General features: G+C 33.5%; 1 protein-coding gene across 1 annotated transcript; it reads right to left on the reverse strand.

The window, feature by feature from the left end:
* Positions 1 to 1075: 1075 nt before the first annotated feature.
* On the reverse strand, positions 1076 to 16040 carry LOC132736786 (conditioned medium factor receptor 1-like). Its single transcript, XM_060724004.1, has 11 exons — positions 15843 to 16040; positions 10521 to 10596; positions 8916 to 9064; positions 8315 to 8451; positions 7339 to 7450; positions 6229 to 6388; positions 5727 to 5906; positions 3659 to 3748; positions 2847 to 2991; positions 2100 to 2215; positions 1076 to 1294 (listed from the first exon to the last, which is right to left on the reverse strand). The coding sequence occupies exons 1-11, from the start codon at positions 15972 to 15974 to the stop codon at positions 1176 to 1178; spliced, it is 1416 nt and encodes a 471-aa protein (XP_060579987.1). The 5' UTR covers positions 15975 to 16040; the 3' UTR covers positions 1076 to 1175.
* Between the last annotated feature and the right edge of the window lie 584 nt (positions 16041 to 16624).

Raw genomic sequence — 16624 nt, forward strand, 5'->3', positions numbered from 1 at the left:
TCATTTGACAGTTAAAAAGTGCTTTTAAATCGGAATTTACACCGCGTAAAATCGAACCGTACGCGCATCATCTCCGCGCATGTTGTTTACAACGTTGGGTACCAAACAGGGAAATTTAGTGTGTATATTACCCGTCTGGCTCGGTTATATCAATTTCTTTCGGGTGATTAATATCCAATCAAAAAGGCGGAAAAAATCTGGAAGGGTAATAAAGGAAGTTATTAATGTCTTTAGTACCAAAAAAGTTATAAATCTGATTAAATCTAGTTTTGTCAAAGAATAAAATTTATTTTAAACAACAATTTACATTCTTAAAAAAAAAAATTTCTGAAAAAAAAAGGAAGAAAAATAGGAACGGTTTTACATTCACAATTTAAAAAATCTTATTGAATCATATGTGTTTATATACTGATTTAATGTTTTGGAAATAACAGAGAATAACTTTATAATGTTCTTAGTATTGAATTTCCCTGAATTACAAAAAGGATCATTAATAAAATCTAAGTTAATACATTATATGTATTACATACATTGGCCTTTTAAAAAATAAAAATAAAAAACCTAATCTGGCACTGAATTCACGTGCTAAATCTAAATATTATTTATACATATACCAGCAAATATCTATTCATCGACAATAAATGGGATCATTATTAACCACCCCGATAATTTAGGTCAGTGTCAGTGTTTATTTTTTGGTTCCTGGTATATCGCCCTCAAAACTGTTTTTGCAAAATAAACATTTGTGTAAGATATAATGTAATTACTATTACAACACCACGACTGTTCATGTGTTTTCAGTTGCTCGTTCGTTATGTAACCACGCAATTGGAATTATGGCGATAAATATGTAATACATAGCCGCGTCATAAAAACAACATAGTTGTTAACCAGATGGCATTTCAGACAGCCTTGCGCATCGCGCAGTCTGATCAGATCCCTGTGTTCCTATCAGTTTTCCCTATTTATTGTGTTGGTAACTGCAACAGTAACCACGCGAGCGAATCTGCTGGTCGCTCAACGTAGTTGGTTGTCGTGACACGGCAATGATAATAAAATGAATGAAATGTTTTACACAGTCTTGTATTTTGTATAAGATAATCTCATATAGGGATAATGTAAACTCTGTTCTGTGGAATGTCAAGGTGGTGCATAGGAAGTATAAAAATCCCAGCTTATTCTGTTTTCTGTACTTTTGTTGGTTTCCCCATCAATCTTTTGATAAGCAGTAAAAAGAGCTCAAATGTTATGGTGAAAGAAAACTCTGGCTTTAACATGTGTCTTGGACCTCGTCCTGAAAAAAAAGTTCCAAAAAAACGGCTACACAAAACACGGTAACCTATTTACAACAGATAATGAAAGAAAATAAGAAAAACAAAGAAGACAGAACTTAAATGATTCAGCCAAAAAATAAGGGTACACATTGTCTACAAAACCTTGATTTTTGTACTAATAGCGTAGTATTTACACCATTGTTACAAGAGATCAACCAGTACTTTGTATAATACTGTTATTATGATTTGTTAGTTGTAAAAAAATATAAAATTTGGAAAAACATCGGATGACAGATTTACAAGAAATGAATATGCAGTTTTATTAGTGAAATAATCTTTAGGCATTTTAAACCAATGATTTGTATTTTGATGTTCATTGGAAGCCAGTAAATTAAACCCATAACTTGCTCGGCCTGAACATGATTAGCCTTTGCCACCAGCATAGGACCAAGCAAGACAAGGCAGCACACATGTGCAATCTAAACAGACTCTCAACTATTGGGGGCTCAATTTTCATATTTTAAATTTTGACAGTGAATTCCCTTGAACTTTGGATTACACTGTTTTATTTCATTATATAACGTTTCTTGTAGGCGCAAAATATGGTGTCTTTTAATGTAGACATCTGTTTGGTGTGTTTATGGCATTTGTTATTCATCATATCAACTAATGAAGCTAATTAAAGCAAAACATGTTTTCATAAACTGTGTTGGTTTTTCATCTTTTTATCCTATGTTTAAACTGTTGCAAATTTAAAGCTGGAGAAATACATTACACTAATCTACCATATTAATTGTTAAAATGGTATCAAATCGTATGTACTACCTGTCATGATATCAGCCCATTTCAGTAGCATCTGGTCCCCTTTTCTCTGTACTGCAGCAGTAGCTGCATCTAGTAAAATCGGGAACCTGTATGTCAACTGACAAAACAACATAGACCTAAAATAAACATGAAATGGAAAATTAACCTAACAATATCTCATACACATAGCTTAAAAAAATTTTTTTTGGTAATTTTTACTCTTAAGCTTTCACTTGAGGTCCAATTTTACTCTAATTCTTGTTAGTAAATACAAAGTTCACTGGAGATGTGCTCTACCAAAAAACAATTGTGCATGACATGTCTCTATAGAACAAGGCATTGATGACTGAATATTATTCAAATAATTAAAACATATTTAGACTAGCATTGACTTTTTTAACTGTAAATAATCATTAAAGGTGGCGCGCTAACTCAGTTGATTAGACCACTGGTTGTCACTCCTGAGGTACTGGGTTCAATCCTGGGTAACACCCTTGGGATTTTTCAGAGACACTTTCAGTGTTTCCCACCTTACTAGAGGTGTACTGGTAAGAAATCCAGGTAATCATCGCATGTAACAGTGCTTTACACTGGGCATGTAAAAGAACCAAGGGGTCTTTTCAATAAGAGCTAGGGACTGGTTTGCTAGATTCCCTTGTATCTCATAGCTGTCTCTGAAGTGACTAGTCTTAAAGAGTCATGTCTACGTCCTTGCGAGGGGTTTGAAATAATGGAAGATAGATAGAGAGATAAAATTAGTATCATTACCATTTGAAATCAAATCCAAACCGTTCCATCCATCTGTCATGGAATATTGACATGACCTCTCTGTCATAGTTGCCATGGGTGATGACCTCATCTAGAAAATGGGCAGCTAACTTTCCCCCTTCCATTGCATGATGAATTCCTTCCCCTGAAACAAAACATTCAAAATATCTTCAAATTGTTCTTAAGAATATTCAACTTTAAAATCTTGTAATAGTAGCAGTGTTTTGTGCATTGAAATGAAAATTGATTATGCACTATCCTTATATTCAATAGCTGCATTCAATTCATTTGCTGATCACTTCATTCAGTAAATTCAAATTGTTATGATTACTACATCATTTCTTATAATATTTAATCAACAGATCTCTTCCAAAGTCAAAAAGCCTAAAACATGAAATATAAAATTCTGACGTAGATCAAATGAAGAACTTAAAATGGAACTATTAACCAGTACTGTGCCATATTTTAAAGCATGGTTACGATCAAAGTAACAATGCCAACAATGTCTTGAACCCACCATGTTTGGGTTGAGAGGCATCTATTTTAACAAGTACCAGGTATAGCGAGGCACTTAAATTAACAATGGATATCCAAGGGAACAGCAATGCAACTTCAATAGACACTAAATTTTTTGAGTTGGAGAGTCATTCCAGTTTAGCATCGTATTTTGGATAGTCAACCATTACTCCATTTTTTTTGACTGAATGAAGTCTTTAATTCACTTTTTATTGAAATTTTCCTAGTAAATGGTCTTTAAACCATATCAAGCAGTAAACTCTTGACTTTCTGGATAAAAGATGTAGAGATCTTACCTGTTAAAGGATCAATCATACCAGCGGCATCCCCAACTACTATACAATGTGTGTCATAGCTGAACTTTTCACCACCAAGACGTAAACTTGCTGAAACAAATGTATAAAGTAAATGTAAAATACAGAATTTCTTTAGAAGAATTCCAAAGCAGTAAGCAGAAAAATCTTGCTATTTGAATATAAACAACAGCATGCTGAACTATATTCAGTGCTTGGTAGTAAAAGCAAGAACCTGGATAATGGAAAGTTTTCTTAGTTCAACTAGAAATCACGGTGTCCATAGGACACGGATGCCCCCACACGCCACAGTTCTGTCAATCTTATGACTCTAGGTCAAATATTTTTTAGACTACATGTGCCACAAGTTGAAAACTAAAAATCAACAAAGGACCATAATTCTGTAACATTTGGTCACAGCAAAAATTTCTTCCTTTACTACCATCTACACATTAAGGTTGTTCATCCCTGGAAGTTTAAGCAAAACCTGCCATCCGGTTTAAGAGGAGTTGCGTTCACAAAATTTCTTTATGGTATATAGTGAAAAAATTAACAAAGGGCCATAATTCTGTTAAATTTGATCGCAGCAAAAATTTCTTCCTTTACTACCATCTACACATTAAGGTTGTTCTTCCCTGTAAGTTTAAGCAAAATCTGCCATCCGGTTTAAGAGGAGTTGCGTTCACAAAATTTCTTTATGGTATATAGTGAAAAAATTAACAAAGGGCCATAATTCTGTTAAATTTGATCGCAGCAAAAATTCCTTCCTTTACTGCCATCTACACATTAAGGTTGTTCTTCCCTGTAAGTTTAAGCAAAATCTTCCATCTAGTTTAAGAGGAGTTGCGTTCACAAAATTTCTATATGGTATATAGTGAAAAAATCAACAAAGGGCCATAATTCTGTTAAATTTGGTCACAGCAAAAATTCCTTCCTTTACTACCATCTACACAATAAGGTTGTTCTTCCCTGTAAGTTTAAGCAAAATCTTCCATCCAGTTTAAGAGGAGTTGCGTTCACAAAATTTCTACATAGTATATAGTGAAAAAATCAACAAAGGGCCATAATTCTGTTAAATTTGGTCGCAGCGAAAATTCCTTCCTTTACTACCATCTACACATTAAGGTTGTTCTTCCCTGTAAGTTTAAGCAAAATCTGCCATCCGGTTTAAGAGGAGTTGCGTTCACAAGATTTCGGGACGTACGGACGGACAGACGTACGGACGGACAGACGGACGGACAAGTGCAACGCTATATGCTCCCACTTTGTGGGGGCATAAAAAGGACAATAATTCTATCAATAATCTATGTAAGAGTTATAGGCTTTGGACAATGGCCTTCCTTTTTCTAAGTTCAAAAAGGGCAATAATTTTATCAAAATCCATGTTAGCGTTTAGGCCTTGGACAGTAGCCTTAAGAATTATCCATCACTGATCAAAGAACTAAAATCAGTGGTGAAGTTTAAATGGTATATAGTCTAGTTATTTCATTTAGTAATTATAGGCCACTAAGCTTTTGAGATGTATATTGGAATATTAATTAGTTTGCTGAGAGATAGTAGTTCGCTAGGCAAGCATAAACCATAACTGTCAAATGTATATTAAGTAATTCCCTATCATTACAACATTATATTAGTCTTAAATTGCTTATCTCATTAAAACAATGGTTGAAATGCAAAATGTTAAAATGGAAACAGGTTAAACCAGAAATGTGTCAAAAGGACATGGATGCCACCTCATTGCACTGTTTTGTTAGTCTATGGAGAGACAGTGTAACAAAAGGACAGCAAGACTGAAAAAGGAAAATCTATATGAGGTACCAACAATTTTGTTGGGGGATGGTTGTGATGGGGATAAAAATGCTTTTTTTTATTATCATAAGTAAGAATTATTGAGAAAGAATCATAGCAAAAGAATTTCTTCCAGGCCATATATTAGAAAAGAATGGTAGCAAAAGAGTTTCCTTAAGGTCTTAGGTGAAGACAATTTAACAATGGCGAATTGCATTATAATTTTGCATGATTCTGAGTTATATGAAGAGGTGCCAAGCATTATTCTTAACAATATACAGACCTGCTTTCATTCTCTCTATTTTGTAATCATTTCCTAAAGCTCGGCTAATATTTGGATCTTCTTTCATGAGATGCTCGTGCCAGTACGCTATATCATCAGGGACACATTTTGGGTTACCAGGTATGATGTAACAACAGTAATTTAATACATCGTTAGGATGTCGAAACAATGCTGCATAACCTGAAATATCAAAAAAATTACTGCTCTTAATAAGTTTGCTTTAAAAAAATGAACATAGAGCAAGAAACACCCTGGAAGTGTTATAAGTTGTCTGCAGATGTTTGTACAATATTTAGATTAATCTCAAAATCAGCTGTTCTTTTTACTATACTACATCTTTCGATGTATAGAAATGGAATAAAAATTCTAGATTTCATTCCATTTTAAACAGTAAGATATGATTTATATCCCACTAATATATTTAAATATCTTGTCACAAAGCATATTACATTTATATATCATATTTAAATCTAATGCTTTATCACATGGGGTTAAAATTAACCTGGCAGGAGATCCTTATTGTAAAACACAACGCCGTCTGCTTTAAATTTATGTGTTCCGCCTTCAACATAGGATCTGGAGCAGGTGCTTGCAGGTGGTTGTGTAACAATACCAAGTTTTGTTGCCAAGCGTGAAGGAGCCCCGTCAGCACATACCAATACCTGTAAAAACAGGGTGAGAATAGAAATATGCTGCCTGACCATGACTTGGACAGGTCCTTAGGAATACCGTTCCAAAGCATTACTGACTGAGCTATCTAGTCATTTGCAAATTTTTGTATCTATACATCCTAGATGTCAAACTATAACATATTTTAAACTAACAAAAAGATCTCAGACATTGAGTCTAATGATCATTTGCCCAGCTTCCCTGATTCAGAAATCATGATAGATTTTTAGTCACTCAGCAAGAAGTTTGTAATTACTGGTTAGTTATCCAGGAAAGCCGGTTACAAAATTCAACAGTTGAGATATGTTAAAAATGTGATAAAATGGGCTAAAAAAAACTAGCCAACCAAACGCTGTAACAAAATTTGTTCTTAATTTTGTATTAGTATAAAATTTTAATGGCATTGAGGTTTAAATCATCGTGAATCATCAAATACTTTTCTGCAGCTTAACTGACCAAGCTACTTGGTGGCCTAACACTTTATCACCCATAAATAATCATTTATATACTCTTATAATTATATAACCAGAGTCTCTGTGAAACCTTCTGAACAACCTACTGAACCTTCAAATTTAAATAATTATAATACTTTACAGAAGTAGCCTTCCCTCATCTCTCTAGCATACATGTTTAATTGAGTAGGTTACACATTATTTATTTTGCCTGTAATGAAAACTTCTAGCTTCTTTGAACCATTCTGTATATCCTAAAACTAACACATGGAAAAAACATGGTTGCCACCACAGAAAGGTTTGAACCCATGATAACTTGAATGGAGCAAGATGCCAGAACCACTAGGCCACTGCTAAAATTGGCACCCTCATGCCGCAATTATTCAACATTTTATTCTAAAAAAATCTTAATTCTCTTTTAAGTTAAGGTGTTACCATTTCTGGTGCTTATATAGTAAAAGATGATTCTGCAATAACAAAAAAGATCCTACCCTAGCTGTGAATGTAACATCACTCTCTTCAATACTAACTGTCCAAAGACCAGTGTTACTGTCAAACTTGGCATCTGCCACTGGTTGTTCCTCTTTCAGATCTGCTCCCATTCTAAATAAACAGAACATTTCGAGGGTTGAACAGAAAACTGTCGTAAGTCATATTTACACAATTTTACAGGAGAAGCAAAAATTTATTGTATTGCTACCTGATAAACTTTTTGTTAGTTTTAAAGTCACAAATAGACATATAATATTCTTATTTTACTAAATTAATACCTGATATCTAGAAAAAATGTATATATATGATAATATTGATGAACTTTTGACTTACAACAGTTTTACATCTTAAATAATGAAAAACCCATACTGATGTTAATGGAAAAGTGTCGTAACACTTGAGATAGGTACAGTTTTTCAATTTTTTTTTTTACTGCTCAACAATTGATGGTGACACCTTTTTATGTTTTATTGTGACAAAAACTTAATGTATTCATTTTATTCAATACACATTTGAAAATTGGGCATTAATTAATTATACGAGCAAAACTTATAAAGCTGAATGTATGTCACTTTATAGCAGATGCACAATTATAAATATGTTTTTCAATTTTTAAAGTAGCTTTCTTCTGTTTAATTTTTTGGAAAGTCTGAGCTCTTTTCTCACAAATGGGCCCTTCCATTAAATTTGGGGGGAAATAATGCAGTATTATTGCAAGACAGGAATAGGAACAAAAACTGAATTTTAGAAAAAAAAATAATGACATTAAAGAATTTACCTAAAAGTGAGCAGCCCTTAAATGGCCCCTGCTTTATAAGGAAAATATCCCGGAAGTTAACAAAACTTAATTAAAGAACATAATATCTTCAACTATTTATTATCTCATATTATAAAACTCTTTCCAATCTAAGATCCTATAGACCTTAACCATATGAATGAAGAACAATATTTTTAAAGTCAGTATTTACCACAAACCTTTTAGCAGCCATGGCAATGGCCTCATCAAGAAGGATTCGTTTACAAGCAAGAGCGGCTGGAACTTCCCCGTAGCCCTCTTTACTCCTGCCAATATAACTCAACCCACCTGGACTACACATTCCTCCACTGTCAGACTGAAAGGCACACACATAATTTTTAAAAAAATATTTTCCTCTTTTACCCTGCCAAATTTCTAAAATGGACTTGTCTGGCTTGAAACATCCCATAAACAAGTTTTGGTATATCAAACTGAAAATTTGGAGTGGGTCAGCCAACATTATAAAGACAGGTCAGACAGATGTGCAGGCTGACCTGGCTCTATACTGGGAACAAGGCTAAAGCTAATTATCTTGGTTCTTAAAAGGATGGTCAAGGGAAAAATTAACCCCTGTACTATACAATATCACAATATTTTTTTATATCTATATATTTTTTTTGAAAACAACAGCCTGACAAAATAACTGGTCAGGCAAAACTAAAGTGACTTCTGAATAATGTACACAGCAGAAAATTCGAAAGATAGTCTCCATTCAGGTGACAGGATTTTTACAGAATGTATGCAAATCAGTTTCCTACTCACAGAGTTTATATTACTTACAATATGAGCTTTCTTTTCACAAATGAGTTGTTCATAAATTCCCATCTCCATTAGAATCTCAATGGCTGTCTTACAGACGGCATCTCCACAGTACTTGTCACGTGGGAACTTTTTCTTCTCCAGCAATAAACATTTCCAGCCAAGTTTAGCTAAAATTATTAATTGTATTATTACACCTCATATGACTTTGCCATTTATGCACAGTGTAAAATTTCATATCATTCAATGATATTATGATACTTTCAGATATTAAATTCTACCTGTGGGACTAATATACTGAAATACTTATTATTATCTGTGACTACATGTATATTGAAATTTAACCTGTGACAATACTGAAATTCTATGAAGCTATGCTATATAACACAAACTAAAACTATACTGTTATACTGTCTTGGACAGTACTTGAATACTTGTACTATTTGGAACCATACAATGTACCTTAAAAATTAAAATCATATAAAGGGGACTGTAATATATATGTACACTAGCTGGGACTCTCTCATAGTTGCAATTAAAATCACTCATATGCTAAAATTACACAAATAACAGTCCTCTGAATGTTCTAACATTGTTTATTGATACACATATAATTTCTTAATTTCAATCTATAACATCTTCTTAAATTTACAGTGATTTTCTTTGTCAGCCATGGTTTACAACTTGTCACTAAATATTTCTATCATTATATGGCCGAAAGTTAAACTCTGAATCCCCCTTAGAAAATACACCAGTATTTACAGCAAATTTCTTATCCCTCCATATTTGGAGGTTACCCTAGTGCTAATTAACAAAGAAAAGCCATTTACACACATTGTTGTGTATTTATGACAACAAGTGTTGACTGAGTTACCATACCACAATCTGACAGACTCAGAATTCCTCAAATATTTATGATGGTAAAAACATCAATTGTATTCCTCTGTTCAATTTCTGTTCAAAATTTATGAGGGTAACAGTTGACAGGGTTACCATACAAAAATCACACAGACTGACACACTATCATGTCCCAACAGATTATTAGTAATAAATAATGACAACAAACGAGGTCTCAATTCTCACAAAAAATCAATCAATAAATCAATGTTTAACAAGGCGCATTTCTAAACGTACAACAATATTATCACATGCTAATGCTATATAACTGAAATACTGTCTAGTACTATACAGAATTACTATCTGCCAGTATCTGGGACTATATATTTCTTTGCTGAAATACTTTTATTATCTCTCAGAACAGAACAGATTCTTTTTCTCTGCTGCTGCTCTTTAATTATTACCCATTTTTTATCATCCCTTTTATTACCAAAGCAATGTCACAATTAAGTTAAATAACACAAACAAAAAAACTTAAATATATAAGATTTAAATTAACATGAAGAAAATGCAACAGCCACAGTGTAGTGTACTGGTTAGCACACTGGACTGGCAATCTAGAGACCAGTGGTTTGAGTCTCGGCCGCAGCATGCAAAGTTTTCTGTCTTTACATATAATATAATATATATTTTCATATACTGTATATCTTGGTTATAATGGTAACAGCCAAAAATAGTTTTATAATGACTAATTCTATTATAAATGTTGTACAGAAACTGTTGTTGTACCAAGGAAAAAAGCCGCAGTGGATCCTGCAGGTCCTGCCCCAACTATAACAACATCGTACCAGCTGCGATCATCAGTCTGCAAAAGAAAAATCAAATCAAAATTTAAGGCACTTTTACAATTGTATACCGGCTTTGCTCAATACTTCTGGGAGTGGGTATATTAAGATGTTTATATCTACCTTTCAATGGCAATTTTCTATCTTAGTTTTAACTTTGATGGCTCAATGCCACATACTCTCCTGTAATGTTTTTTCTTTGTTTTTTGTTTGATGTCAGGTAGAACTCATCTTGGTTCATTTACATTTTAAATTGTTTCATGTTCCTACATGCAGGTCAATGAAATTTGATTGAACAGTCTTTTTTATCCACTGACCTTGGCAGCCTTTTGATCTGGTAACTGGTGTGACTGCATTGAACTCATCAACTGATGCATCAAGATAATATGTTTGAAGATTTAAAGTCAATACACATTTAATTTACTTTAATGGCAAGTCCTGGTCACAGTGACCTTGACCTTTTGACCTAAAAATGGGCATTACATGCAGAATTCATTAATGTGAATCCAATACATCCAATAACATCCCAAAACTTTGGGACTGTCCCAAAATTAAGGTGATTAATTGCTTACCCCCTGTGGTTGCTGGGTGAAAGTTACAAGGGGTCAACTACTTTGATAAGCAATGAGGTAGCATAAATTGCCTTTGTCTGCAGGCAACCATTGAGTAAATTTAATGCTAGAGCACCATATAAATTAATGCTAAAGAGATAGAAGGAATCAAGTCTTCAGAAACCGGCAAATGTATAAAAATACAGCTATATTGACCAAAAGGTAGGCGATACATTACATAGCCTTATCATTTTCTGAGACTGACTTACTTTACAGACACAAATAATTGTAAAACTAGCTCTTTGGGGTTTTTGATAAGAAGATTTTTTAAGTTTTTACTATATACATATAAGGAAAAAAAATGACTCCCCCTGGAGGAGCCAATTTTGACCCCAGGGCTTTTATTTGAACAAACCTAATAGACACTCACCAGAAGATGTTTCATGCTTAGTATCTAAACTCTAGATCATTGGGTTTTTTATAAGAAGATTTTTTAAGTTTTTACAGTTGACATATATGGAAAATCAATGACATGACCCCCCCCCAATCCCCCCACTCCCCGCTGGGCCAATTTTAATCCATCGGCCCTTATTTGAACAAACTTGGTTGACACCCATTAGAAGATGTATCTAAATATCTTAGCTCTAGCTCTTTGGGGTTTTTAAAAGAAGATTTTTTAAGTTTTTACTATATACATAAAGGAAAATAACAATGACCCCCTGGGGTGGGGCCAATTTTTACCCCAGGGCTTTTATTTGAAAAAACTTGGTAGACACACACTAGAGGATGTTTCATGCTTAATATCTAAGCTCTAGCTATTTGGGTTTTTTTTAATGAAGATTTTTTAAGTTTTTACTAAATACAAATAAGGAAAGTCAATGATCAGGGCTGGGCCAATTTTGACCCCAGGGCAATTATTTGAACAAACTTGGTAGACACTGGCTAAATGATGTTTCATGCCAAACATTTAAGCTCTATCTCTTACGGTTTTCTAAAAGAAGATATTTTAAGTTTTTCTTTTGGTTGCCATCATTGGCAACCAGAATTCTGCTTGGAATTAAATTCATTGAACAATTTTTAAAGTTGACTACCAAAGGAACATTCCTGTGAAGTTTGGATGAAATTGGCTTAGTGGTTTATGAGGAGATGTCATTTAAAGTAAAAATTTATGCCGGACGAAAAGCGATCACAAAAGCTCACCATGTCACTTTGTGACAGGTGAGCTAAAAAGATAAACTGCTGATATTGTTTGGTTTTATTAACCTGTCAATTACATAATGATTACACGGTCGATGCACACAGTATATTAATCTTCGGTAGATGTTCGGTAAGTTCCGTGAGATGTACGCTGTACGATGGAATTTAATTTAATTTGTATCTCTAACCTAAGTGTACTCAGCGTTATAGCCCAATAGGGTAAGTCACGAGTTTATAATCTAAGTGCCACACGTGTTTTAAGTTCGAGGCCGCGTTGGTCCATGTTTTTTTCTTATTAATACTTTCAACATTATTGAATCTATATATGATTATTTTATGTTGTTCGTTTTTTTATTATGTTTAACTTAATTTTGTTATGTATATACTGTTTTTTAATAACACGTTTTTTTAAGAATTCATGTTTAAAATCAAAACGGATTAAAATCAATAAATGTCTTTTCAATGCCGTAAAACACGCTACAAATCTGTTCCATTAAAATATACTGCAAAAATAAAGAAACAGTACTAAAACAATGGCAACAGTAAGGATCGAACCACAGACCTCTCAATTATCAGGCATTCTCTTTACCGACTGTCTTATTGTGAATTAACGAAAACCTTCACATTAAGCTGGCGTGACTTTCAATCCATGACTAATATACTCCACATTAATTCTCGTTAACTACACGGACCAAACCGAAGTGCGATCGAATATTTAAATGAGTCCTATGATGTATTCATAATTGACAGGTCAATAAAATCAGACTATATTCACAACATATTGCCTTTTTTTGAGTTTTTATAATATTTGCAAGTTGAAAATATCAGTAATTTAGGTAGTAATACAAAATGTATGCCACTGTGCAAGTTTAAGGAAAAATCTGCTTGCAGATCTCCATGAAAGTGTCCCAAATTCTGGCATGTATAGTGCATTCACAAGTTTCAATAAAATAGTTTTAATTGTATTGAAAATGATGACCTTTTTACTTTTTCTAGAAGTAAACAAATAAATGGTTTAAACAAATCTTTAAAAAAAAAATTAGAGAAAAAAATAATAAAGTTTTTCCTTTTTTAAATTCCAATACGTCTATTTAATCACACTTGTTGTTTTAATATCCATAAATAAATGAAAAAGTAAAGAAAATATAATCAAATATTTGATGGTCCATGTCATTTAAAGGTGAAGGTCATATCTAAATTATTCCACATGTCTGTTTGGTCACAAGTGTTGTTTTGTCTACATTTGACTCAAATCAGTACATAAATAACAAAAGGCCCATGGTTGGCCATACACCGCTCACCTGAGTCAGAATACATATTTATTTGCATTTTTTTTATATATACGGAAAATCAATGACCCCCAATTTTGACCCTGGGCTTTTCTTTCCAATTGGTAGACAGTCACTAGAAGATGTTTCATGCCAAATATCTAAACTCTAGCTCTAGCTCTTTGGGTTTTTTAAAAGAAGATATTTTAAATTTTTTCTTTCAGTTTCTATGGCAATCAGAGTTCTGCATTGAATTAAATTCTTTGAACAATTTTCAAAGGTGAACACCAAAGGAACATTCCTGTGAAGTTTGGATGAATTGGCTTAGCGGTTTATGAGGAGACGTCATTTAAAGTAAAAGCTTATGGAAGGATGATGGATTGACAGACGCCTGGAAAAAAGCTATCGTAAAAGCTCACCATGTCACTTTGTGACAGGTGAGCTAACAAAATTATGACCACTCAACCAAAATTCAATACATTGACTGTCAATGTCATTTAAAGGTCAAAGTCAGTTCAAACTTTTAGGATGTCCAAAAGGCTGTTTTGTCCAAGTATGAAAATAACCTATTGATTTATTACAATGTCACATCCAACTATAGCGATAATAAGTGAAAATTAAATAATTTGACCTGCAAGGTCATGGTCATAGATGTGTCAAGGTCAATTTGACTTTGATATACATAAAGGTCCTAACCTAAAAGATGTTATGTCTTAATATCAAATTAATTAATTGTAGATAACAAAGTTACAGCAAGTTACAGAAAAAAAAAGAATTTCATTAATATGACCTTGACATTCCAGGTCAATTTAAGGTCAAGTTTACATTTAAAATATTCAATATGTTTGTTTGGTGGCAGTCTCGCTTTTTGTTGCTGGTTTTTTTTCAAAGTTAAATCAAATCAGTACATAAATAACAAAACTAAGACAATTTAACCAAAATTTCATTATTTGACCTTGATAGTCAAGGTCATTTAAAGGTCAAGGTCAGTTTAACCTTTATGAAGGTCTTGTCCAAAATGTTATTTTGCCAAAGTGTGAAGATATTCCATCTATCAATTACCAAGTTACAGACTGTTATAATGAAAATCAGTGAAAATTCAATAATTTAACATTCAAGGTCAAGGTCATAATACAGCCAAGATCAATTTGATTTTCAGTTTGATATACATGACGGTCTTATCCTAAAGAATGTTCCATTTATACGCGGAAAGTCCGAGCGGGGCCAAAGGTCCCGCGAGGGCTGTAGCGCTCTTAGATAACATGTATGACGCGTATCAGTTCAAATGAAATCAAATTCAAACTAAATGAGCAGTGAAAAAATCCTTAGTTAACTGGGCGCCGCCATTTTGAAATCCTTTTGAGCTAAATATAGATATCAGAGAGCTTTTAATGAGCGTCTACATAATTCAGACTGTTGCTAGCAGACACATTCTAAGTAACACTTCCGGTCCAAGAATGATGTACAAAATCAGAAAATAAACCTGCATTTCATTGACATGAATTATAGCAACGACTATAAATATAAAAAGATACTTTAACATATCCTTTTTGATTAATTAGCACATTAAAAATAACGTAAAAACAACAACTGGATTTTCCAAACGCCGACGCATGCGCAGTGGTCCCCCTTTACGTTCAGAGATTTGCGGAATATTCCGAGCGCTCCGATGATAGGTTGAACACCACCAATTTATTTGTTTTGTTTATGGTACAAAATACCTGCAAGAAAGATCTGGTTTACATTTACACTATACATGTCATGCTAAAATCATAATTCATAAGAGCTTTCCGCGCCATAGGTAGCATCTAATTTCATATTAATGATTATAATATGTGCATGACGGTCTTATCCTAAAGAATGTTTGTTATAATATGAAATCTATCCATTCAATAATAACAAAGTTATAGCCTGTTACAGCAAAAAAATGAAAAGGCAAGGGTTTTCGTGGCCACGTATGAAGGCAATACACCAAGAACTTGAAAAGTTATGATCTACATTAAAGTTTTGGGAACGTGTCTGTAAAATTAGGTGAGCGAAAAAATGGCCTCTACTTTCACTTTGGACCCACTGACTCACTTTGGACCCACTTATTGAAAATCAAACATGGCTGAATCATCTTAATAGGCCTTTTAGCTAGAACAGGTTTTGTAGTACTTTGGCACAACGTCAAAATAAAAGCGACATATTAAGGTATTAAGTTATGGAAGCCTCAACTATGGGCCTTTAAATTGTGTCAGAAGTGCCTACCTTATTTTTATCATCTGGGAATTTAACTTCAAAATCTGCGATTTTCTTCTTTATTACAAATTCTCTGCGAAAAACAAAGTAAATAACGATTAAAATAAGAAAAATAACCACAGATGAAGTGAACGACAACATTTTTTTTCGGAAGCTGGCAGTCGCGTCCGCCCAGTTTCCCAGTTCAGTAGTCTAAATTCCAAAGCAGTTGTTGCATATCAACCGTAAAGCGTTCGCGGAAAGTAGTCCGTCAGTTTCTTCACTTTAGCAACCCGAACATCTCGGCTATTATGTTTAATAACAGCTATTAGTTGTAGATGGAAAGGGCCGCTCACTTCAAAACGAAATTTAAGTTAATTGAGTGAATTGATTAAGTTAGTGAATTCGGTTACAATTAATGAACGTTTTTTTCCCCCAAAAGTATTTCAAATGTTGACAAAAAATATAAAAATGTATCATTTGGATATTCTGTTAAATACTGCTTGTTATGTCCATTAGGCACAAAAACATCAAAAACACTCGCACCCATCTCACTCATAGTTAAATGATACTATTGCATGTCAATACACGTTCCTTCTTAATTAATAGGTCGGAGTCAAACTGTCATAATGGATGATGAACACTCTGGACACAGAAGTCCCTGTAAATTCTGGCGCCCCCAAGGCCCCGTCCTTGACCCACGCTGCTTTCTGATCTATAATGAACTTCCATCTCTGTCTCCAAATCTCAAATAGATAACACTGTGAACAACATCACTATAAACTCTTCTTCAGACTCACTATCCTTACAGG

This window comes from Ruditapes philippinarum, unplaced genomic scaffold (genome assembly GCF_026571515.1).
Source record: "Ruditapes philippinarum isolate M1 unplaced genomic scaffold, ASM2657151v2 ctg1262_1_1_1_1, whole genome shotgun sequence".
NCBI classification, from domain to species: Eukaryota; Metazoa; Mollusca; class Bivalvia; order Venerida; family Veneridae; genus Ruditapes; species Ruditapes philippinarum.

What these genes read in the sequence shown, in the direction of transcription:
- LOC132736786 (XM_060724004.1), bottom strand. Translation starts at nt 15,974, where the DNA reads ATGTTGTCGTTCACTTCATCTGTGGTTATTTTTCTTATTTTAATCGTT. An exon ending in AATAGAGAGAATGAAAGCAG is followed by an intron (nt 3,749 to 5,726) that starts GTCTGTATATTG and finishes CATTTGTTTCAG; the next exon opens with CAAGTTTACGTCTTGGTGGT. An exon ending in TTTGGATTTGATTTCAAATG is followed by an intron (nt 2,216 to 2,846) that starts GTAATGATACTA and finishes TGTTTATTTTAG; the next exon opens with GTCTATGTTGTTTTGTCAGT.